At 41.5% G+C, this 19,666-nt stretch overlaps 1 protein-coding gene across 2 annotated transcripts in view; it reads left to right on the top strand.

Moving 5' to 3' along the window:
• Positions 1–19,666, top strand: part of Shroom4 (shroom family member 4) — a 216,970-nt gene that overhangs the window by 187,652 nt on the left and 9,652 nt on the right. For both annotated transcript variants that reach the window (XM_070025724.1, XM_070025725.1), the window contains 3 exons: positions 10,227–11,021; positions 15,583–15,732; positions 16,558–16,738. In XM_070025724.1, the coding sequence (XP_069881825.1) occupies positions 10,227–11,021; positions 15,583–15,732; positions 16,558–16,738 (1,126 nt within the window). The remainder of the gene's footprint in view (positions 1–10,226; positions 11,022–15,582; positions 15,733–16,557; positions 16,739–19,666) is intronic.

Here is a 19,666-nt window from a genome sequence, read left to right as displayed (position 1 = left end):
GTGTGTGTGTGTGTGTTTTGCTGGTACTGGAGCTTGAACTCAATTGTGTGTGTGTGTGTGTGTGTGTGTGTGTGTGTGTGTGTGTTTTGCTGGTACTGGAGCTTGAACTCAAGGCCTGGGCCACTGTCCCTTAGGTTTTTCATTCAAGGCTGGCATTCTACCACTTCAGCCACACCTCTACTTTCAGCTTTTTGGAGGTTAATTGGAGATGAGTCTCAAGGAGTTTGAACAATGATCTTTACATCTCAGTTTCCTGAGAAGCTAGGATTGCAAGCATGAGCCACCAGCCACATATCTTTGAAGAACTGATATTTTTGTGAGGAAAAATTCTGATGGAGTTTCCTCTCACTTTTTCTCACTACCACACACAGGTATTTTTTCACATTTATTATGTCATTTCTGTCACAACAGGAATGATGAGTGTAGGTGGGAAAAATCAAATGTATAATCTTGAGCTATTCTCTCTGCCTAGAAACCTACAATGAATTGATAATTCCAAGTAATTCCACTCCTGGTTATTCTTTCTGCTCTTACATGGTTTGCATACAGAGAATGCAAACTCATTTTGGTATTAGCAGGAGGGGAAGATGGTGAGTAGATCAAGTAGGAGGAAGATTTGCGTCAGCACATACATTTAAAAGCTAAAATATATTATTTTCTGGATTATATCTTTTGGTTTTCTCTACCTACGATTGCCTGCTGTGATTCTTTCCATTTTCCTATTTTATGCAGAACTTTAGAAGGCGTGTGATTTTTTTTTATATACTTAGCCACTATTACTCCTCATAAGTTAGTGAGCTTAAGTCTTGTTTTTCCCCTTTGTTGAGGAGGAAGCTGAAACGAAGAAAAGGTATCATTATAGTATTAGCAGCAAGAACACAGTAGCTAACACTTACAGAGTGTTTATTATGTGTGAGACACAGTTATATGTGTTTTTTTGGTGCTAGTATATTAAGGCTTGAACACAAACCCTCATGCTCTTGCATAGCTTTTTTGCTCAAGGCTGACACTTTTTGAGCAACACCTCCACTTTCAGCTTCTTAGTGGTTAGTTAAAGATAAGAGTCTTGCAGACTTTTCTGCCTGGGCTAGCTTTGAACTTAGGTCCTCATATCTCAACCCTCTGAGTAGCTGGGATTACAGGTGTAAGCTACCCTGCCCAGCAAGTTATATACATTTTACATGAAATGCGTTATTATTTATGATCCCATGAGGTAATTATTTATTGATCTAGTTTCACAGATGAGAAAATTGACTCACAGAGAGACTAAAACTGCTTTCTCACGGTCAAGCAGAAATCTGATGACAGAGCCACTCCTTCTGGGTTTATATAGCAAGTAGGTGACCAAACCAGAACTCCATCCTTTTTTTTTTTCAATTCTCAGCCTAGAGCTCTCTTTTGCCCTAGTTCCACCACCTCCTGGGCAGGGTGTGGAATATTCAGTACATGGTTCTTACCGACTGAGTAGAAGCAAAAGACTTCAGAGTTGAATCTAATTTCATTACAAAGAAGATATTTCAAGAAATCTTCAAGAATAATGCAACCTTTGGAAATAAGGAGGATTATTTAAACTATTTTGGCATTTTTAATTTAATTTTATGTTTTAATTTGCATACACTAGTAAGACAATAGGATTTCATTGTGATCATTTCATACATACATACCATATATTTTGAACAAGTTGACCTTCTTCTTTACATTCCCAATCTATCCTTCCTCTTTTTTTCCCATTTTATTTTATCATGTATTTTTAGTATATGTATCATTTTTAGTATATCTCTTTTTCTCCAATTATGATTAATTTTTATTGTTATAAAGGTGATATACAGAGGGGTTATAGTTATGTAAGTCAGGTAATGAGTACATTTCTTTTCAGACAATGTCACTTCTTCCCTTGCTCTAATATATCTCTTGGCATAACAATTTTAATGGCAGCTCAAGGTGTTACAATGTACAGTCATTTCTCACACAATGAAGTTACATTCAAGAATGGAAGTAACCTAAGACACAGTGTTTAGTGGGTCTTGGTATTTCACACACACACACACACACACACACACACACTTATACACACACCTGTGTGTGCAGTGTACCTTGATTCTTTTACCTCCATAAATTAGTGTGGCATTGGGCACACAAAACTTATTCAAGGACAATTACAAAAGTCTAATGGGAGAAACCAAGACATAAATGAATGGATGTCTTATTCTGTTTCAAGTTGGGAAGAGTGAATATACTAATGATGTAGATATCATTTGTTAAGACTAGATCACCATGGGATATGCAATAGAACTTGTCATATTCATAGTGAAATTTATGTGGAAGAAGTGGAGTGGAACCCCAAAAGTAATGATGGTGGAACTCACCTGCTCAGATTGTGTGTGTGTGTGTGTGTGTGTGTGTGTGTGTGTGTGTGTGTGTGTGTGTATACCAGTACTGGGCTTGAAGTTAGGCCCTTGCATTCTCACTTTTTGCTCAAGGCTGGTATCCCACTACTTGAGCCACAGCTCCACAGCTGGCTTTTTTCTTTTTGCCAGGGGCTGGCTTTACACCTCAATCCTCAGATCTCAACCTCTTGAGTAACTAAGATTACAGGATTGACCCACTGGAAGCCAGCTAACCTTCTGAGATTTAAAAATTTGTCCTGATGCGACGGTTATCAAAGGCACATGATAGTGGATTTAAAATGTCAAAAACAGTGGGCTACGAAGGTGTCTCAGTGGTAGAGTGCTTTCCTTGCATCCATGAGGCCCTGGGTTCGATTCCTCAGCACCACATAAGCAGAAAAAGCTGGAAATGGCACTGTGGCTCAAGTGGTAGAACTAGCCTTGAGCTGAAGAGCTGTTCAGGCCCCATGACTGACAAAAAATTTTTTTTAATTAAAATAAAATAAAATCAAAGAGGAAATAAAGACGGAGACTCTAGGAGCAGGTTCAACCTATTTTAAGAATATAAAGCATATTGGAAGCAACCCTGAGCCGAGAAAACAATAATTCTTTCTTTAATAAATTTGAGAAATGTAAGACAATCAAGTAAAGCATAATTAATGTACATAGTACATACCTTACTTAGAGCCACAGTACCTCCTATCCAGAAAGTCTACCAGTGGTTTAGCCTTTCAGTTCCTGCTGTGGATGCAAGATACACTTGAAAATCATCAGAGATGAGATGGATGGGTTCAAATATGTAAAAAATGGTGGGGGGGGATTGTTCAACAAAATCTAATAAAATGCTAAGCAGCAGAATAGGGAAATGTCTAGTATCAACATCATTGCTCACAACTATGTCCAAGAAGTAGAAAAGGCAAATACAGATATTATAGGTCAGTTTGAAGATTTGGCTTTGTAAGTGGTTAGGGAAAATAAACAGGCAATTGACTTTACACATGAGGAAATCAAAGCAGACAAACCATTCATCCCATGGAAAAGTACAACCTCTCTGGCAGTTAAAGAATTACAAACAAAAGGCAACTTCAAAGTAGCACAAGCTTCTTATTAAACTCCCAACAATTAACAGAAATGATCAGTAGAGATGATAAAAAAAAAAAGCCTTCTTTGGCAGGGCTGTGGGCAAACTACATGCTTCTGGAAATAGTATAAATGAGTTCCGTTTTCCTAGAGAGCAGTCTGGAAATCTGTAACAGCGTTACAAAACCTAGCATTCTCAGATCCACTATTCCCTTAAGTAAATGCATTGAAAAGAAAAAAATAATTTCTTTACAAGTGTATCAGCCCATACCAGCATATTATTACATCTTGGTGAATAAAAATAGAATAGCTATTAACAGGGATAGGTATAGGAATATTGGATGGGGCACTAACCTAGTACCTATACTGATATTAACTCCCAGACAACCAAATCCCAAACTACTGAATCTGAGAGTAGAAATAGACAAAGAAAATTTAGGAAGGAGTCTGGTACAATGTAAATAGCTGGACTTGAATGCACATGGTGTTCCTTGGGTATGTGCCAAGATGCAGGAATTTGTAATAAAAAGAAAATCTGAAGAAGAGGCAGCCCACGTTGGTTTGATTTAGACCTGGGAAGTTAGAGATCAAAGGAGCTGGAAAATCCCTGTACTAAGGACAGACTGTTACTCACCAGATGTGCTCCATCTCACTGCTCGTTAGAACTGGGTTTGCTAAAATTCTCCAACGAGCAGCAGTTCTTCAAGCTAAATCCTTGAGGATGTTGACATTGCTGAAAAGAATCTTACCAGACCTGTGTGAATCTTCACACAGGTCTCTACCACCCTGACACAGTACCCCACAACTACCTACCTCCTCTCACCCCACATATATCAAAACATAGTTTATAATATGGGCAAAGCCATCACTTTCTTAAAATGTTTCCATTCTCTCCATTTCCATCATCAGCACTAGTTGCAAATTGTGTGCATTTCAGTGCCAGTTTTTGACCAAGATACACATTTTTTTTTATCAAGAGAATTGGATATATAGCTGCCTTGACCACAAATAGAGGTAAACATCTTTGTGAGGTAAACATCTTCAGCTTAGGACAGTGCCCATCAGCGCATCAAACAAGGACTTCTCTGATCTTTTCAAAGGCATCAGCATCTTGGGGACTGTAGAAGGCACAGGGCAAGTCCTACTATAAGCCTTATGTTGTTGTTAGGCCAATTGTTCCTTACTGGAAGTTCTGTGAACCCAGGGACAGAGACAGATGTCAGCAAAGCTCTCTGGGTCCTTTTCCCCTCCTTGTGTAGCCTCCTTCGGTCTCACTTCCTGGATCTCACAAATATTTCCTTCTGCAAGAACCTGGGAGTGGTTGTTTCTCTTGGAGCAGTCTTATCTTTTGACTTCTGAGGGAAGGGAAAAGCAAGAGAGTCCAGCCCTGTGAGCTATTGCTACTAAGAGCCTGGAATGCCAAGCTATTGTGGTGAGTTTAAAAATAAAATTTCCGAACAAGAAAACTTCAAAAGGGCTGAGGAAGAGGCAAAGAAGAGATTTTTCGGTCCTTGCAATTATTGGTCTTCATTTTCAATTAGGTCCAAAGAGGGGAAAAGCTCACCAAAAGGAGAAGCAAAAGCAGCCCATGCAAAAAGGAAAAGAGCCCAAGCCTTGGCAGGCAGTTTGCCTTTTGCTTTTTTTTTTTTTTTTGTGCTGATACTGGTGCTTGAACTCAGAGCCTGGGCATAGTCCCTTGACTTTTTCACTCAAGACTGGCACTCTACTACTTGAGTCACAGCTCCCCTTCAGGCTTTTTAGTGATCAATCTGAGATATGATTCTTAAAGAACTGGGCTGGCTTTGAACCACAATCTGCAGAGCTCAGCCTCCTGTGTAACTAGGATTATAGGCATGAGCCACCAGAGCCCAGCTTTGCTTTTGTTTTTGAGATATCATTTGTTTGCTGCCATCAAGAAAGCCTTTTCCTCTTATTTAGATTTCATCCTCCCTTTCCCTTTTTTTCAAGGAGGAACTAAAATCTTCCTGGGTACCTGGGGGAAAATATTGTACAAGTAGCATTTGCTACATCTTGGGAGTCCTTGCTTCAGTAGCATTGACCCTCTGAGTGAGCAAATTCCAATCTAGACACTCTAGTTTCTCACTTGCTAGGTGAATGTTTGCTCTTTCTCAGCCTTTGGCTTCTCATCTGTAACATGGTGATAATGGTACCTACCCACTTCAATAGTTTACATGGGGATTAATTGAAATGCATGCATGTATGTGCCTAACATGTAGGAAAAAGGAAGACTGTATCTTCCCCTCCATGAAGCCCCTTGTCTTCCACCCAGGTTAAGAATATTTACACAGTCCTAAAATAGAGTTATCTATGTATTTAGGATGTCTGGGTCTTTGATAGTAGAACCTCTGGAGGCCATAGCCTTGCTTTTAGCTTAACATACACATCAGTGGAAGCCTGTTGGGCCAATGCCTGGTTGCCATCTTGTTCCATCATAGTAACTAAACTTCCAACCCTTTTCGTATCCCCAGTCTAACACAAGAAAGGGAGCAAAGCAGAGAAAAATAATCACATAATGTCAGAATGACTTGGGTTGGAATCCCAGTAGAACTTTAAAATCTGGTTCAATAACTGAAAAGATGCATGACCTTGACCAAGAATAGTCAGCTTCTGCCTGTAACCCCAGGTACTTGGAAGGTAGAGACAGGGAGGCTCACAGTCCAAGAACATCCCAGGCAGTAAGTTAGAGAGATCTTTATCTCAACCAATGTGCTGGATGTAGTCCATGCTGATAATCTCAGATACAGGAAACATTTAGGTAGGAGGATCCTTTGTGAGGCTATCCCCTAGGCAAAACCATCACAAGATCCTATCTGACAAATAAAACAAAAAGGTGGGGGGCTGGGAAGGTGGCTCAGTGGTAGAGCGCTTGCCTTGCATGCATGAAGCCCTGGGTTTGATTCCTCAGCATCACATAAGCAAAAAGAAAAAAGCCAGAAATGGCACTGTGGCTCAAGTGGTAGAGCGCTAGCCTTGAGCTGAAGAGCTGAGGGACAACGCCCACGCCCAGAGTTCAGGCCCCACCACTGGATCCCCCCCCCCAAAAAAAAGGTGGGGTGTGGCTCAAGTGTGTGCCAGTCTAGCAAGTGCAAGGAGCTGAGTTCAAATCCTAGTACTGTCAAAAAAGAAAGATTCATGACCTTAAACAAGTTACTTTCACTTCTCAGTTTCAGTAAAATGCCAGTTTTTACAAAGCTGCCATAAAGATTCACTATTTAAAAAGTACCTATGTTGATTACATGGAAAGACAAATGATAGTATACTAACAAATGAGAGTACTATATTTATTTTTAAATGAATTTGCTTATTTGATGCCGACATATGATTGTGTAGAGTACAACATTCACAACTGTATGTTTCAGCCCTACTACCTCTCCACTGAAGCTTTTGCTGTCTTCTCTTTATGTTACCAGCTCAGCCTACACTACTAGTGATAAAGATCAATATTAAGCAGGAAGCTGAGCATAGTAGTACACACATATAATCCTAGGTATTTGAAGCAGGGGAAGAATAGAGAGTTTGAGAGCAGCCAAAGGTTTTTGTGGTTTGGTTTTCTTTATTTTTTGTTTTCTGAGATAGGCTCTCATTATGTAATCCAGGCTGGTCTTGCAGGCTGGTCCTCCTACCACTACCTCCTGAATGCCAGGATTACAGGTGTATACAACCATCCCCAGGTAGTGGACTATCTTTTGTCCCATGTATTTATCTTTCTGCTTGGGAGACTGCCTTATTTGCTGTAACAGTGAGATAGATTTTAGGAATTGGCAGGTTAGTCCATCCTCAACACTCTCTCTTCTCTCTCTCTCTCTCTCTCTCTCTCTCTCTCTCTCTCTCTCTCTCTCTCTCTCTCTCTCTCCCTCTCCCTCTCCCTCTCCCTCCCTCTCCCTCCCTCTCCCTCCCTCTCCCTCCCTCCCCCCCCTCTCTCTCTCCCTCTCCCTCTCCCTCTCCCTCCCTCTCCCTCCCTCTCCCTCTCCCTCTCCCTCTCCCTCTCCCTCTCCCTCCCTCTCTCTCTCTCTCTCTCTCTCTCTCTCTCTCTCTCTCTCTCTCTCTCTCTCTCTCTCTTTCTCTCTCTGCTACTCTTCCTGGCAATTCTCACAACTTTATTTTTCCCCTATGAAATGTAGAATAATGTTCCCAAATGTAATCTGTTGACAATTTTATTGAGTTTTCATTAAGTTTATAGATTATTTTAGGTACAGTTGACGTCTTTACAATAGTGAATTATCCTTGCTAGGAAAGTGTATGTCATTTCATTTATGTACATCTTGTTTTATGTCCCTCAATAGGATTAAAAATTTTTCTACATATAAAACCTGTATATTTCTTATTTAAACTTATTGCTAAGCATCTTATCTTTTTTACTTTCTGTAGTAAACGAGATCTTTCCCTCCATTATATTTTCTGCTTATTGCCTGGACAGGAAGGTTGTTGGTTTCTATGTACTAATATTATACTGAAACCTTGTTGTATTTTTCTATTGTTAGTCTTCAGAGATATCTAAATACACAAACAGAATATTCTCCAATATTTGCATATTTATCACATCAAGTTGAATATCTAGAATTTTGAAGCAGTATTCACCACTATGAAGAAAGTAGAAACTTGTGTCCTGTTCCCAATTTCCACTGGTTTACCATTAAGTATGTTGCAAGGATTGGTGGCTTATGCCTGAGACTGAGATCTGAGGATTGTGGCTAGGAAAGTCCATGAGACTCTTATCTTCAGTTAACCAACAAAAAGCTGCAAGTGGTGCTGTGGCTCAAGTAGTAAAGCTCCAATCTTGAGTGCAAAAGCTTAGGGACAGTGCCCAGGTCCTGAATTAAAGCCCCAGTACTGGCAAAAAAAATTATAAAAAACAGTCCTGTGTTCATTGTGGCTAATGATGATAATTAAAGCCCTGGAATTTCCTGTCACTTGGCAGGACTTAGCATGGTGTTTGTTGTACACAGGCTGTAGCAGAGAACTAGATCCATTCCCTTGGATGCTTAACTCTTTATATTCAAAAACTGAGGAGATATCTTCTACCTTTGGTGACTTTTTATTAGGCAGAAATTTGACATTTTATGCATGTGCAAAAACTTACATTTTTCCCTTGGAAACTTTGTTTCATTACTTATAACATTCCTTTTGGGGGAGGGGGATCAGTCGTGGGGTTTGAACTCTGGGCCTGGGTGCTGTCCCTCAGCTCTTCAGCTCAAAGCAAGTGCTCTACCACTTGAGCCACGGTGCCTCTTCTGGTTTTCTGGTGGTTTATTGGAGATAAGAATCTCATGGAAGCCGGGCACTGGTGGCTCACACCTGTAATGCTAGCTACTCAGGAGGCTGAGATCTGAGGATCTCGGTTCAAAGCCAGCCCAGGCAGGAAGATCCGTGAGACTCGTATCTCCAATAAACCACTAGAAAACTGGAAGTGGCACTGTGGCTCAAGCAGTAGAGTGCTCGCCTTGAGCTGAAGAGCACAGGGATAGTGCCCAGGCCCAGAGTTCGAGCCCCACGACCAAAAAAAAAAAAGAATCTCATGGACTTTCTTGCCTGGGCAGGCTTTGAACCATGATCCTCAGATCTCAGCCTCTTGAGTAGCTAGGATTAGAGGTGTGAGCCACTGGCACTTGGCACTTATAATCTTATTTTTGCCTCACAATCTTCTTTTCCATCTTCTGAAAAATTTGTCTTATGTTATACTTGTGCATATATGTATATATAACATATATGTAGTATATTAAAATTATATACACACATCCTTAAGTCTTGGTTTTTAATGAATTTTTGGTATAGCTCCAAAAAATACCAATCTGTGATTATCTCCACAAAGTTTATTAAATAGTACTTCTTTTTTGTTTTATAAGACTGTGCATATGATGCTTTTGTACTATGAGTTGTTTCTTAAGAAAAATTTGTGGAGATGAACATCGGGAAGCTGGAACTTGAAGTGTCAGAGGGTGAGGCCAAGGGGAGGAGGAGATGAATGAAGAGAGGAAGATCAGGCAGATGCAGTCATAATATTCAGTGTACATATGTGAAAAGGGAACTAGAAAAATTGAAGCTGGGTCAGGTTAGGAGAGATAGGGGAGAATGATGGAAGGGGTGACATTAATCAAGAATGTTGAATTGGAACCCCCTTGTACAACTACTTGAAGATAATAAAAGAAAAAGTCATGAAGCTTAGGTAGAAAAGTATTAAAATGTGCTAGTTCTGGGTGGTAGGGTGGAACATGGTTATTTATTATGGAAATTTCTGTGCACTTCGAAATATTGTAAAATGTTCATAATGAAAAAGAAGACAAATGAAAACAACAGATAAGGCAGAAAAACCAGGCTTTGTAAACCTTAGAACACATAAAATGCTGGGTGCTATTAACAGACTGGGCTGCACATGTCAGACTTTGCAGCCAGGCAGGTAAAATTAAAATACTAGTTCTACCCCTTATGCCCCCAGGTAAGTCCCTTAACCTGTGTGGGTCTCAGTTTCCTCAGCTGTAAAATCAAGACAGTAATAAGTGCTTTCTAGGATTATCATGAGGATTAAATACTTTGAGCTATGGAAAGCATTTAAAGTGAAACCTGGTACTTAATATATGCAAGTGTTAGCAGTCATTATTATTGTTTCCTTAGTGGTAGGATCGTTACATTTGCCACACATAATGCAATGTTTGGTGGCCATTTTAGATTTTACATAAATGATGTTACATGCAAAGCATGGGCCTGCTTGGCTTGCTCAACCCTCATCTACTTTTTTTTCAGAGAAATGGCTCATTCTAAGGGAAGCCTTTCGTGGACGAACCCTTTCCATCCCTGCCTTGAGAACCCAGCACTGGACTTCTCAAGCCACCGAGCAGTTTCTTCCCTTGACCTTCTAGGAGACTTCAAACATTCCTTGAAGACAGCAGAAGAAACTTCTGTGTATGAGGAGGACAGCCATCTGGCCTCCATGCCCCGCCCACTGCGCAGCCGGGCCTTCTCTGAAAGTCACATCAGCTTGGAGCCCCAAGGTGCCCGGGTTTGGGGTCAGCATCACAAGGAGCCCTTTCCCAAAGCTGATGAGACTCAGCCAGATCCTCTAGGCGCCAGGAAGAAACCTTTTCCTCCTCCTCGCCCTCCTCCTCCCAACTGGGAGAAGTACAGGCTCTTCCGGGCAGCCCAGCAACAGAAACAACAGAAGCAGCAGCAGATGCAGATGCAACTACAGCAGCAAGAAGAGGAGGAGGAGGAAGAGGAAGAAGGAGGAAGAGAGGCGGGAGAAGAGGAGGAGGAGCTGCCTCCCCAGTATTTCAGTTCAGAAACCACTGGCTTGTGTGCTGTCAATCGCGAAGAAGCCCTGGAACAGCCAAAATCCCTGCGGCTTGGCGACCTGGAGACCTCAAGACGGGGTTCCCAAAGCTTCCCAGAGTCAGAGTCCTATGCTCCTCATTCCAGCAATCTCCTGCCTCCAGTAAGGGGCCACTCAGGATCTCAACCTGAGCAGGCCCACCCTCCTTGCTATTATGGCGCTGGTGGACTATGGAAGGCATCAGAGAAAGAAGCCATGGATTCCCCTAAGTAAGTGTTTGTTAAAGATATTGGATCCATGCTAGGTGCTGGTGGCTCACTCCTGTAATCTTAGTTACTCAGGAGGCTGAGATCTGAGGATCAAAATTAGAAGTTAGCACAGACAGGAAAGTCCTGTGAGATTCTTATTTCCAGTTCACCACCAGAAAACCGGAAGTGGCACTCTGGCTCAAAAGAGTAGAGTACTGCCCTTCAGCAAAAGAGCTCAGAGAATGCCCAGGCCCAGAGTTCAAGCCCCATGGCAAAGAAGATATTTGGATTCCTGAAGAGGAAGGCATTTTGATCTTGGGCTGCTCAGTTAAACTGCTTCCAGCCTCAGTTTCTGTACCTAGAAAATGGCCATGGTGCTACCAGCTCCACAGGGTGACTGACTATTAGGATATGTAAAACAGCCATATGTTGGGCATCAGTGGCCCACAACTATAATTCTAGCTACTCAGGAGGCTGAGATTTAAGGATTGTGTTTCCAAATAGTCCAGGCAGGAAAGTCCTTGAGACTCTTATCTCCAATTAATCACCAAGTCAGCCAAAACTGGAGCTGTAGTTCAAGTGGTAGAGTGCCAGCCTTGAGCGGAAAAAGCTGGAGGACAGTGATCAGGCCTTGAGTTCAAGCCCTAACTGTGCATGCCTATGCAAGCGTGTGCTCTCTCTCAATCTCTCTCTCTCTCTCTCTCTCTCTCTCTCTCTCTCTCTCTCTCTCTCTCTCTCTCTCTCTCTCTCTCTCTCTTTCTCTCTCTCTCTCTCTCTCTCTCTCTCTCTCACACACACACACACACACACATACACACATACACACACCTTGCTACTTTATCTTTTAAAAAACTTATTTAAAGGTGATTACAGAGGGGTTACTGTTATGTAAGTCAGGGTAATGAGTGCATTTCTTTTTGAACAATGTTTCCTCTTCCCTCATTTTCTCCTCCCATTTATTCCCTCCTGACCCTGGTCCCCCACAAGTTGTATAGTTCCTTTTCAACTTAGTGTCTAGTGAGTATCACTGCTGCATTTTTTCACCATCTGTCCCACCATTTCTGTGCTTCCCCTTACCCTCCCCAAATCAGATAAACTATATCTTTTATTGACAGTCAACTTTTTTGCTTGGTTCAGTGGTTTTCTAGTCTGAGGTGCCAGATCACAACATGGCTTTTCCTCAAGTTGTGGATGTAGCTGGCAAGCATGCTTCCTGTGTCTAGGAGATATTTTCTGAAATGTAACTATGATTGTTATGTATCATAGCCAGGAGAAGTGACCTACACATAGCACACATTTAACTAACATTTCAGAAGGCAGAGGGATAATTGGATGAGTATTTATTAAAGATTTACTATGTGCCGGACACTGTTAAGCTCTTTAGATCCATTATTTCATTAAATCATCCCAACAGACCTATTGGCCATTATTATCCCCATTTGACAGATGTGATAACTAAAGCTAAGTACAGTAAGGGACCAGCTAGCTCAGTATTACACAGCAAAGATTCAAAGGCAACTCTATTTGATTATAAAAACCCTGCTTGTTTTGCCTTCTTTGGCAGCCTCTTTCCGAGAGATTTTTTTTTCTGGGAGGCCACCTTTTCAGGGTGCCTCTTTTTTTAGTGCCAGTACTGGAGCTTGAACTCAGGGCCTGAGCACTGTCCCTTAGCTTTTTGCCCAAGGCTGGTACTCTACCACTTGAGCCACAACTAAATTTCCAGCTTTCTGGTGGTTAATTGGAGATGAGTCTCATAAGCTTGCCTGCCTGGACTGGCTTTGAACTGTGATCCTCAGTCTCGGCCTCCTGAACAGCTAGGACATAGGCATTAGCCACCAATGCCTAGCATCTGGGAACCTATCTGTGTCTCCTTTATGTGCCTCCATTCACCTGGGCACCTTGTTCACAATGAAGAAAATTTCTGTTACTACAGATCTTGTAACTTGCTTTAGAGATATTTTTAAAGACTGGGATGACAGAAGAAACATTTGCCTGCAGCTCTGGCTTCTGACTGCAAAATCAACTGTAGGAGAGGGATGAAATGAAGTATGGCTCAAGTGATAGAGTACTTGCCTAGTAAGGATGAGACATTGAGTTCAAACTCTAGTATCCAGAAAAGAAAGAATAGAATAGAGAAGAAAAGAAAAGAAAAAATTCAATCACAGATGCTTCTATGCATGGTGGGGATTTAAGAAGTAGCATCATTTCTGACACAGTTAGGTTGTTTTCAACTAAGAATTCTTCTAAACACTTTCATGGACTGATCAACCCTGATTTACAATGGTTCATGTTCCAGGTTGTTGTTATTTTCTTTTGGGTTTGGCTGTAGTATAATACAGAAACCATATGTTGGGCACCAGTGGCTCACACCTATAATCCTAGCTACTCAGGAGGCTCAGATCTAAGGATTGTGTTTCCAAGCTAGCCCAGGGAGGAAAGTCTCGGAAGAGACATCTTATCTCCAATTAATCACCAGAACAGCTAGAAGTAGAGCATTCATTGGAAATTGTACCTTAACTTTAGGTTTTGATCTTGTCTTAGGCTAGTAAGATGCAATGCAATACTCTTTCATGGTGCTGGGTAGCAGCTCTCAGCCCCATGAGTATGAAGTGGAAGTATTTCCACCATGTGCTGTGCTGCTAGTTGCCATGCATGGCAAATTATGTGGTATATTACATGCATCTGAATTTAGGATTTTTTTGCAATCCTGGGGTTTGAACTCCAGACCTAGGTGCTATCCTTGGGCATTTTTACTCAAAGCTAGTGCACTACCACTTGAACTACTGCTCCACTCCCGGCAATCCTCAAATCTCAGCCTCCTTAGTAACTAGGATTATGGGCATGAGCCACCAGTGCCCAGAAACTTAGGATCTTATCAACTCAATGATAGTTTTTTTTAGGAGTGAACCCCAATCCGAGCTAAGGAGCATTATATTGATCAATTCATTCCTCATAACAAATGGATGAAATTTTTACAAGTAGTTTCCTCCATTTTTATATGAGAATAGTGAGGCCTAGGAGATAATCATGACTTTCTCACAAGATCACAGATAACCAGAAGCTGGGAAGTCTAGTTTACTGTCCCTGCAGCGTTATTTCTGGATGTCTTTTGTAGGCCCTAGAACACAAGGTCCTAACCAGAAGGAAACTTATTTTTGCAAGGAACAGTAGTTCTAGGGGAAAATAGATGAGCAGTCTTTTGAATCTAACATGCAAAGACATCTAAATTTCAGTCATGTTAAACTAAAGTATCTCTCTATAACCCATGTACTATTCAGTTAAAAGTTCTGGAATATAGTAAAGGGAAATTTCATGGAATTATCAAATGTTGGTGAAATCTGATAACTGTCCATAAAGTGAACTAGGCCAATACTACTTTCAGAGCTCTGTGGAAGGACTCTGATTATATTGTCATACTTCTATAAATCCCTTTCCTGTTCTGGAAAGAAGCCCTAAAACATGGTGCCTCATATGCTCCAATAGAATATGATGCAGGGCCATCTCTGCTGAAGGACTGAGTTTCTAATGGGGATATCATTATTTATTCTGTACAATTTCTCACTCAACGATCATGCATACCCTAAATGCTTTTCTTTAAATACAAATTTCCTAAGTTCAAATCTTCATAGTCCCTCCAGGATAGTCCTTCTCTGCTACCACAGATAGCATGTTAAGTTGCCAGGCTCTAATGATTCATGCCTATAATCCTGGCCACTCAGGAGGCTGAGGTCTAAGGATCATGTTTCCAACTCAGCCCAGGCAGGAAAGTTTGTGAGACTCATCTCTAATTAACTAGCAAAAAAAAAAAAAAGCTCAGAGTGAAGTGGCAGCTCAAATGAAGAGCACCAACCTTGAGTGAAAAAAGCCAAGGAAGAGTTAAAGTCCCTGAGTTCAAGCCCTAGTAATGGCATGTGTGCACATACACAATTTCAAGTTTTCCCTTTGTCAGTACTACATAATACATGCATTGTGGAATCAAGTTGCCCAGGTGGAAATCAGAAGTCTTCAGTGTAATGATTTTCCCTCTTAGAACCTTATTTTTCTCATTTATGAAATGGTTATGATAAATACTTGATTATACATTTATATAGGTGCTCATCATGGTGTATGGGGAGGGAGTGTCTGTGTACCTGTGTGGTATCTGCATTAGGTCACTTTCTGGGGCATGGTAAAGCACTGTGTGAATGTTTGCTAATTTTGTACCTCTAGCAGTGTTCTAAGCTTGAAACCCTACGTGTAAAATGAATTTACTTAGGATGAAGAATATTGGCATGCCCAAGTGTCTTTTGTGTGATGAATTAGGAGACAGCATGGCATGAATCAGTAAATAGCTACAGAACCATTTAACCATTATTTTTGACCTTTATCTAAGAGCTGAAAATAGCTGCAAAAATGACTAATGAGCTTCTCCTACTTTCCATTTCAGACAGCTCGAGGTTAGCAAAGGGGTAGTGACGGAAAGAGAATTTAAGGGGGGGGCAGTACCCGCTCCCTTTCATAAACTCTGGCTGGAGTTATTTACCACACCGTCATTGAAACTTGACTTTGTAACATTTCTATTTTACTTTCTTTCTTCTACCAGGCCTGAAGCTTCAATGGCAGAAGAAACCAAATCCAAGCCAGCATGGAACCAGAATTACTTCTTTCCTGGAGAGAAATTCTCTTGCACAGGCTGGAGCCCTGAGAAGCAGCACCTTGGCTCCACTGGCTTCAGTGAACCCAAGACAACAAGGTCTGCTGCTACATTTGTCAAACTCCTGAGTGTCATTGGTTTCATTGTTCCCCCATTTCATTCTACATCCATGCAGGAGGCTGGGGCCATTAAAAATATGCCAGAAGTGAAGAGATGCCATCTCTTCTCAGATAGAGTTGCTGCCCTACACTAGGTAATATTAGAAGTGCTCATGAGAGATGTGATGGGCTGTGCTCAGTCCCTGGCAGGGGTGCCCACCCTAGCCTATCACAAGGTGACCACTGCTGAGGGCATGGGTGACCTCTTTGCTGTGGTTGACCTGCAGTGGGAGAAACAACAGCGATTTGAAACAACAGTGGAAAGAAGAAAAGTTGAGAAGATCCAGAGAATGCCACAGAGTGCCTTTGTAAGCAAGCACCTTAGATAGAACCAGGGCAGGTGGTGGTTTGGAGTAGAAGTAAGACCAATAGAAAAGGTCTCTGACACTTCTGAACTACTTACGCAGCCTCTCCTCAGGGTAGCCATGAACCAAGGGGAATCATATATGACCAAAAGCCTAGACATATTGTGGACTGCCAGATCTGAGTTTGAATAGGTTCAGATCAAATTATCTCTAGAAGTACCCCTAGCTGCTGAAGTCAGGAGCATAGAAATAGCCTTCTATACTCTTCAAGTTTGCCTTTTCTTGCCTTGTAGATAGCCTTCACGTGTTCATGCTTTTATGTTTCAGCAGCACCTCCTGGTCCATTCCTTTACAATTACTTGATAAAGCAGGGTCACATACAGAAGGGGAAAGTAAGGAAGTAGAAAGGTCAGTAGTCTCTCAACAGAAGTGCTCAACTGGACATTTCTTTGTTTCTGCAGACAAGACTTTCAGCACTTCTCGCCTCCTCTAGGAGCCCCTGGGATCCCAACCTCTTATTCTGCTTATTACAATATTTCTGTAGCCAAGGCAGAGCTGCTGAACAAGTTAAAAGACCAACCTGAAATGGCAGAGATAGGTCTGGGAGAGGAGGAAGTTGACCATGAACTGGCTCAAAAAAAGGTAAAGTTTTGCAATGTCCTAGATATTTTTAATTTAAAGCTAACTGAATCTGGAGGGTGATCAGCTCCTCTACACCCTCTAGAACATCTGCTAGTCTTGTATTTAATATGGAGATTAAATAGACTGTCTTCAATCATTTGGATATGATCAATAATCAGAATGGTAGTAGTACTCAAAGTAGTAATTTCTCTGATTCTTAGAAAAACAACCTTACGAGAGAGGGGGGAGAGAAACAGAGAGAGAGAGAGAGAGAGAGAGAGAGAGAGAGAGAGAGAGAGAGAGAGAGAGAGAGAGAGAGAGAGAGAGAGAGAGAGAGAGAGAGCTGGAGATCAAACTAAGAGCCTTGCACATGTTCTACTACCAAGCCTGCCTGCCTGTCTGCCTTCTTTGCTTGCTTGCTTGCTTGCTTGCTTGCTTCCTTCCTGCCTTCCTGCCTTCCTGCCTTCCTGCCTTCCTTCCTTCCTTTCTTTCTTCCTTCATTTTTTTCTTATTTGCTTACTATTTCTTATTCTCTTTTTACCTTATTACTTACTATTTTCTGGGGTTCAAGCCCAGAGCCTTTGACACATGAAAGATGGCTGAGATATACTTCCAGCACTACAAAGCAGATATTACTATCCCTTCCTTTTTTTTTTTTTTAACAAGTTGAAGGTACTAATTTTTCCAATGGCTCCATACTAAATGATAGATCCAGCCTTGAAGTCAAGACTGAAATTCTGTTTTACCATATTATCTCTCAGCATTCTGCTAGACTTATAAGTTACTGTACAAGCATATCCTTTTCTGCTACTGAGCTCTAGCCAATGGAAAGAGTGTTGATTTTTATTCTCTATGGAACTTTCTGCAGAAAGAACAGACTGACTACACTGAAAATAAGGAGAAAATATAGGCTAGTAGACGTTATTATTTATTTACAATGATGTTCAATTATCTTTTACAAATACAAAATAAGTAAATGGCAATGTTGTTGGTATTATTGTTGTGCTGAAGCCGTCCTTTCTTCCTCTAAGTACCAGTAGCCTAGTTTTCTAATCAAGTTCCTGGAATCACTTTGCCTACCCCTGTGCACATACCCATTTTATCTTGTAAGCAAGTTGAGTTGTCATGGTAACCTCCAAGGCCCAAATTACCGTTTTGTGGACATGTCAACTAAATACCAAATTGCTCTCTGTTCATATTTCTTTTCTAGGATGGGGCTGTAGGAAACCATCAGGCCATTTGCAAAACCCTTCCTCCAATTCTCATCTGAAGCAAAATGTCAGGGAAAGAATTGGAAGCATATTGTGTTAGTATTGAAGTCTTTATTGATCCAAATGCACTTCCTTGGATCCATATCCCTTGAGCACCTCAGGGATGCCCCTTGCTTCCTCAAGGTCTGGCCTCTCAAGGGACAAACCTAACAGAAGTCTGGTTGCAAGAAGGGAAAGATAAATGGGACTATCAAAGAAAGATGGACAGAGTGATTTGACATAACTATGGGTGGGTCAGGACAATTTGTGTGACTGAGAAAGAAAAAGGAGGAAGGTCACCAATGTGCAGTATCCCAGAAAAAAAGTCAGCCCTGGATAAATCTGTGATGACTCCACAGCTCTATTGCCAGTGTCTTCTCCAGGGCAGAGGGTCAGGTTGTAGAGCTCAGATGCTGAGAAACAAAGAGCTCTCTCTATGTCCATCCTTCCATCCATCCCCAGAGCATAGACTCTAGGGTAAATGGGTGATATTCCAGGTGAGTTGTCCTTTGATCCTGGTGTTTAGTTTGGGATGGGAAAGCTGAAGGTAGTAAAGTAACTGGAAACCTCTGTACATCTAATTTTATTTCCTCATTCATGTCACTGATCCCCAGTGGGCTTTGGGATTTCTCTTAAATCCAAACATATTACACTTCAGATTATAATCATGACAATCTTCTATCATCTTTGAATAGTTCTAAAATGTATCAAAAGGCCCTGGAACCCAGAGAAAACTCTTAGTTCTGAATACCTTGCATATCTTAAAATAAACTGCTAGAGAGGAACACATTTCTAGAAAACTCCAACTCTGGGCTGGGAAGGTGGCTTAGTGGTAGAGCGTTTGCCTTGCATGCATGAGGCCATGGGTTCAATTCCTCAGCACCACATAAGCAAAAAGAAAAAAGCCAGAAGTGGCGCTGTGGCTCAAGTGATAGAGCGCTAGCCTTGAGCTGAAGAGCTGAGGGACAGGCCCAGGCCCAGAGTTCAGGCCCCATGACCGGACCCCAAAAATAAATAAATAAATAAAATTTATAAAAAAAAAAAAAAAAGAAGCCGGGCGCTGGTGGCTCACGCCTGTAATCCTAGCTACTCAGGAGGCTGAGATCTGAGGATCGCGGTTCAAAGCCAGCCCGGGCAAGAAAGACCATGAGACTCCTATCTCCAATAAACCACCAGAAAACCGGAAGTGGCTCTGTGGCTCAAGTGGTAGAGCGCTCGCCTTGAGCTGAAGAGCTGAGGGACAGCGCCCAGGCCCAGAGTTCAAGCCCCACGACCGACAAAAAAAAAAAAAAAAAAAAAAAAAAAGAAAAAAGAAAAAAGAAAACTCCAACTCTGTGATCCCAGAGTATCTAGGCTAAAACAATAATAAAGCAAACACTGATGCATACTTCGTACATATATGATAGTATTTCCAGTATGCAATTTGCATCCATTGTCATGCCTGCAAAACATTTGTGTTCCCAATGTATTAAGTAGTCTCAGTTGCATATACTAGATGTTTGCATAGCCCATGGGTACCACTTTTTAATGCCAAGAACTTTAGAGGTAACTTGGAGATAACTACCTGACAGGGAGAGAAGATGCATACCTAGAACACTGGGATTGCCTGTGCCTTACTCATGTTCCCATTGTTTGGGGGGGGGGGCGTGTGCACACTCACGCATGCACGTGTGTGTACATGCATGTGTGTGTGCATGTG

The sequence above is a fragment of the Dipodomys merriami genome, unplaced genomic scaffold (assembly GCF_024711535.1).
Source record: "Dipodomys merriami isolate MVZ:Mamm:240054 unplaced genomic scaffold, mDipMer1.0.p SCAF_171, whole genome shotgun sequence".
NCBI classification, from domain to species: Eukaryota; Metazoa; Chordata; class Mammalia; order Rodentia; family Heteromyidae; genus Dipodomys; species Dipodomys merriami.
This window is presented reverse-complemented; position numbering and strand designations above follow the sequence as displayed.